This window comes from Rattus rattus, chromosome 9 (genome assembly GCF_011064425.1).
Source record: "Rattus rattus isolate New Zealand chromosome 9, Rrattus_CSIRO_v1, whole genome shotgun sequence".
Lineage (NCBI taxonomy): Eukaryota > Metazoa > Chordata > Mammalia > Rodentia > Muridae > Rattus > Rattus rattus.
The window spans coordinates 66,065,544-66,071,543 of NC_046162.1; the positions used below are offsets into that span (position 1 = coordinate 66,065,544).

Here is a 6,000-nt window from a genome sequence, read left to right on the forward strand (position 1 = left end):
CCCCCCCAATCCCCCCAACACACACACAAGAGTCTTTAAAACAAACTGTGGTATTTGGTCATCCCGTTTTCAGAAACTACTTTTTCAGAAGCGTCCACCCTCCACCCCCACTACCCTCACACACATTTACATGTGAAGGTAACTGATGAGAAGATCGACAGTCATAGCTTCCTGAGAAGTCTGCACTTCCTGTAGTCCTGGCAGCAGAGGCCCTTCCTGACTTCTGCAGTCTGAGCCCAAGAAGGGAAGTGATGCTCTCTGTTACTCAAGCCTGTGGCCACTGGACTCCCCAGCAAGCACTGCTCCAGAGCCCAGCTGCCAACATCCAGCTATACACGACCACGAGCTAAAAGGAAGTCGATGACACTGGGGGACTGGAGAGCAGAGGCACACCAGGAACAAAGAGCCTGACTTGAGCCATGCCTGCCCCCACGGGCTCCCGCCAGACTGCCTCCTTTACACATTTATCAGTATTTACAAGAGAGGATTAGATATGAAGGAGCGATTTAGTCCCAGGCTGCTCTCCATCTGCCTAGCAGCACGAGTCCAGCTGGGCCCCACTCACACTTACCTGGTACAACTACAAGCCAGTCAGCTGAGAGATTCTGAGAAAATTGTTCCTTGATTCTAGATTCTCTCTCTTCCACCTGCTCTTGCCGGTGAAAATAATAAACCAAGAGGGGACAGCGGGCTAGCCCAGTGCCAAGCGCTTGCTCAGCAACTGTAAGAGCCCTGTGTTCAAGCCCAGTACCACCAGAGAACGGACAGTCATGGACCTGGGTACAGGGGTACACGAAGCACCTAAAGGCAAGTGCATCTGCTGTTCAAGGTCATCCTCAACTACATTCTAAGTTTGAGGCTAACCTGCGCTACAAGAGACCCTGTGCCAAAAACTAAGGCCAGAGGCAGAGCTCTAATGAGTTGGGAAGGCTGAGCCCCAACATGGGAAATGTCAAAGAAAAGTAACTGCTACAGTGTGACAATTCCTTAACAGAAACTTCTCAGAATGTACCACTAACCTTCCAGAGTCACACCGTTATGAAAGCCCCACGAAAGAACCTTCTATGGTTCCCTCTCCAAAGCCAGGAAAATTACAGTCAGTGTCTCTGTCTCTCTGCCTACCTCACATAAAATAAGATTTTGTTATACATAGTTAAATACAGTTTTAAAGGAAAATCTATAGGCCACAAGAGGATATTTCCTTGTATGGCAAACAAGGTCAAGATGAGGACAGGAGGCCCCCTTCATACACTTCCCACTAAGTCTCACCTCCTCCAGTAAGGAGCCCATTCTGTGCATCACTGGCCCCAAAACCTTCCATGCAAGCAGGGCATGGGACCTCTGAGCACTGAGTACCTCCACCTGGATGGCCCTCATCATCATTCCCCAAACCTGGGGCTTTGATTCCTGGTTTGGTCAAGTGCTAAAAGCTAAACACTTGTCACCTGATCTACCTCAGCATCACCCCCAAAGCAGGACTGACCCTTCCATTGCCCCTGACGTCACAGAAGCACCTCCACCACCAAAGCTCAGGCCTGTACCATTCACAAAAGAAATCACGTAAGGACCTAAAATTTGCTTCCTGAGGTCTCTGGTCCAGGACACTGCCTTTCTCCTAGCTCCTCTCCTACTTAGCAACACTGCATCAGCCGCTAGAAATGGTTTGAGTACTGCCTCCCACTTCTGCTCACATCACCCCCCACTTAAATGCTCGCTCCCCCTTCTTCACTTCTCTCTAGGCTCTGCGACTGGGGGCCTTCCATCATCTCAGAAGCCTCTCCTCATTGTCGCTATGACCTTCTGCCCGACTTTCCTGGAACTGTCTGCTCACAGACTGGAACAGTTTAAAGGCAGGGCTGTGCCTTTATCTCACCTAGAAGAGCAATGACCCATCCACACAAGGAATAAATGAACGGTCTACTTCTCTCAATGACGGTGAGTCAGACATTTGCTTCAGAGAAAGCAACAAGATCACTAATAAGAAATGATTTTCTCATTTAAGTCTCTCTGGGCACCTCTAAGCCTGAGAGGAAACCACGCAGTGAAGAACCGTTCCTCCTGCTGGCCGCAAGGATTCACCAAGCCCCTGATGACTGAGTCAGACTGGCAAGCCAGAGTCTAAAATAAGTTAAGCTCATGACTACACAGAGCTATTATCAATGAATCAGTGATCAGAGAATTACAAGAAACCACGCCATTCGGGGAATGAGGAATTGGGAGGTACAGTGAACAATGGAGAAGAATCGAAAGCCAGCAGCTGACAGTCAGTGGCCACAGCTGACATAAATAATGCCAAACACTGAGGCCCCAGACAACCAGAAAAGGCTGCCAGCCAAACAGGACCCGCAGGGTCATCCACTGGTGGAAACACCACTCCCTGCCCCTACCCTGAGAACTGTAAAGCAAGAGCTTCTGAATACACAGCAAAGAACTCAAGTCCTGGTTCTGACTGTCGGAAGTCTGTCACTCAATTCCCCACCCCGAAACTGTAGACTTAATCCTTTGGTGTAGAAATACGGAGCCATAAATACTGCAAAGACTTTTGGGAAGCGGAGCTGAGTGTGGTATCGCATGCTGGTGCTCTCAGAACTCAGGTGGCAGCAGGAAGATCAGGAGTTCAAGGCCAGCCCAGGAATATGAGATACTGTCTCAAAACAAGCCTGAGTCAGGTAGAAGTCTTCATAGACGACCCTCACTGCCACACCACACCTGCAATCTCCCATCCAGGCGCTAAGGCCACACTTAACAACATAGCAAGCCTTTGCCAGGCTAGGCTACATTCAACCCTGCCTCAAAAAAATTAAAGAGACAGCTCGATCTACATAAAAGTTCTAGAACAAGGGGTTGGGGATTTAGCTCAGTGGTAGAGCGCTTGCCTAGGAAGCACAAGGCCCTGGGTTCGGTCCCCAGCTCCGAAAAAAAGAACCAAAAAAAAAAAAAAAGTTCTAGAACAGCTAGGGCTACAGACTGTGATCCTGTCTCAAAGAACATTTATGGGCTGGAGAGGGCTCAGTGGTTATGAGCTCCCGCAGAGGACTTAGGTTTGATTCCTAGAAGCGCTTTTAAGTTCAGCTCCGGGGACTCCAATGTCCTCGTCTGACCCCCAAGGGCACCTGCACTCATACACACTTACACACAGAGACACACATTAACTACAAATAAAAATAAAATCTTGGGCCGAGTGTGGTGGCCACATCTTTTATCCCAGCACTCCACGGCAGAGACCAGTAGGTCTCTACGAGTTTGAGGCCAGCCTGGTCTACATGAAGTCAGTCAGCTATAAAGTGAGAACCTGTCTCAAACAAACAATTTTGTTTTTAATTTTTAAAGGGAACAATGAAATACTTCAGCAGGTAAAGTTGCCTGCCACCAAGCCTGAAGACTGTGTTCAGTTCTTGGGATGCACATACAAAAAAGCTTTTCATTAAAAAAAAAAAAAAAAAAAAAGAAAGAAAAAAAAAAAAAAAGGAAAAAAAAAAAAAAAAGAAAAAAAAAGAAAAAAAAAGAAAAAAAAAAAAAAAAGAGAAAAAAAGAAAAAAAACAGGAGGAGGAAAAAAGTTTCCAGGCTGGTGGTGTAAGCCTGTAATCACTGTGCTCAGGAGACTAAGGAAGGAGGACCCAGAGCTCCAGGCTAACCTGGGCTACATACAAAGCACTGGGGGTGAGGGTGGGGGTGGGGAGGAGGCTTAGCTGGTGAATTATCTATCTGCCTAGCATACGACAAGACCCTGGAAATGACCCCTAGTGGCCCATGAAATTGGGCACAGTGACACATGCCTGTAAATACCAGCACTCAGGTTACAGACAAAAGGATCCTAAGTTCAAAATCAGCTACAAAGGATGTTCGAAAGGAACCCGAAGTGAGGCCCTGTCAGGCCTAGGGGTACAGCTCCCTGTAAAGTGCTTGCCTAGTCTGAATTTGACACCCAGTGGTGGTGACACTTTGTGTAGGCTGCCTGAGTCCCCTTCAGAGATCAACACCAAAGCTGAACGGTGAGTAAAGAGGTTTACAAACAAAGAGGAAACCAACCAAGCTTCCTGAACTGCTCCTCTTTCGGGCTGAACTTTAGAAACCTTAACATTTTTCAGTGGTCTGATACCATGATGTAATAAGCATCACCTGACTCTACCACCCAATAGAATGGCTGGGGAAACTTGAGCTGTTCACATCAGCAGGCAATCCAGAATCTGCCTAGATTCTGTCACTTTGAAGGTCCTCTAAGTCAAATCTGCGCTTTGGTTGACAAGCCCCCTCTGTTATTCTGTGAATCAGTGTCCCACATCTAGAACCAACACAGGTGATTCAAGCTATCTAGAGACAACCAGATCTCACCCATGGAAGAGAGTGGGCCAGTACAACCCACACCTGTGATTCCTGCATTGGAGATGAGGCAGGAGAATCAGGAGTGCTAGGCACAGCCTGAGTCAGTGAGTTTAAGGCCAGTCCCAGATACATGACATTATGTCTCTAAAAAGAACTAGGGGGTCCAGCGAGCTTGCTGCCAAGCCTGATGACCCGAGTTCAATCACTTCAACTCACGTGGTAAAAGAAAACCGACTTCCAAAAGCCCTGCCGTTGCCAACACCTGAGAAGTGTGGCTGGAACACACTAATTATTTTAAAAAGAGAAAGAGTTCAGGGGTAAAGCACCTGCCTCGTGTGCATGAGGGTTTGAGCCCCAGCATCTGAAGAAAAAGAAAACAATGTCTCTAAACATATGCACACCAGAGATTCACACATACCACTTTCCCCTAAATATTAACAAGAGCATCAAGGCCTCTTGGTTGAGCCTGTTCTTCGCAAATGTTTACTTTAAAAGACCACTGCCCGAACAAACTGCTTCAAAGCCTCCTTCACCGCTTACACAACCCACTTCTCGGTACTTTTCCAGAAACAAGCCTTTTGAAAGCGCGTCGAAAGGGTTTCGAGTGTTTCCTCTTCACGGACCTGAGTGCTGACTGAGTCAGGATTGAGAAATGTCTCCGGCAGGATGTGAGGAAGCCAGCCCGCACCCGGTCCCCGCAGGGCTGATTCACTACCGCCAACTCACCGCGCTAACACCGACAGCCACACTCACCCCCCAGGTCCACAGCACAGCGGCTTTGGCCGCGGGGCACGGCCGCAGCCCGGAGCTTGCCCCGGGTGGCTCCTGCACCGTGCACGCCCACGGGACCCACGGCTGAGCCGCCGGCACGCGGGGAGACGGCGAAGCCCCAGCCCAGCCCGCCCGAGCACTCTCACCTCCGGCGCCGGCGCTCCCGGCTCCTGCCCAGACGGTCGGAGAGGCGGCCCAGGAGCGCGGCCAGCCCGGGCCGGCCAGGCAGCAGGCCCAGCAGCCGCCTCCAGAACACCGGGCCCGCTGCCGGCGCCGCCATGGAGACCCGCCGCTTCCGCTTCCGGTGCGCGAGAACTTTATTGACAGCGCGAGCGCGGACAGGGAGCCAGCACGCAGGCGCGGCAGCGACAGCACAGACTTGTACTGCCTGATCTTGCCTCAGTGTCCCTTCTAGGGCACAGAGTCACTCCAGACAGGGAGCTCGAGGGCGGGCGGCGTGAACTACGGTCCTAAGTTCACCTGATGGTCCAGGAGGGAGAATGCTGGTGACAGCGCTTCCCCCCGAATCCTGTCAGACTGAGAGCTGCAGCTCTGCGCCCTATGCTCACCTGCCTTGCTGCAAGAGGAAGGATGCTCAGCGCCCTGACACCTGCCATACTTTCAGCTGCTACTCTGCACTCACATGAGGGTCCAGGAGGGAGAACACTAGTAACTGCTCAGCGCCCCGAATCCTGTCAGATTCACAGCTGCGGCCCCACGTTCACATGAGGGTTCAGGAGGGAGGATGTTAGTAGCATCTTAGCACCAGTCACACTGACAGCTGCCGCCATAGGCACAGCACTCACCTCTCGTGCTCCAGGAGAGAGGAAGCTAGCGACAACTCAAGAGTCCTGACACCTGTCAGATTGATTGCCTCCTGAGCCCTGAACCCTGCACACACTTGC

General features: G+C 50.6%; 1 protein-coding gene across 1 annotated transcript in view; it reads right to left on the bottom strand.

Moving 5' to 3' along the window:
* Pgs1 (phosphatidylglycerophosphate synthase 1) overlaps positions 1–5,393 on the bottom strand; it is a 35,669-nt gene extending 30,276 nt beyond the window's left edge. The window contains exon 1 of the mRNA XM_032912055.1: positions 5,242–5,393. Coding sequence (XP_032767946.1) covers positions 5,242–5,375 — 134 coding nt within the window. The 5' untranslated portion in view covers positions 5,376–5,393. The remainder of the gene's footprint in view (positions 1–5,241) is intronic.
* Between the last annotated feature and the right edge of the window lie 607 nt (positions 5,394–6,000).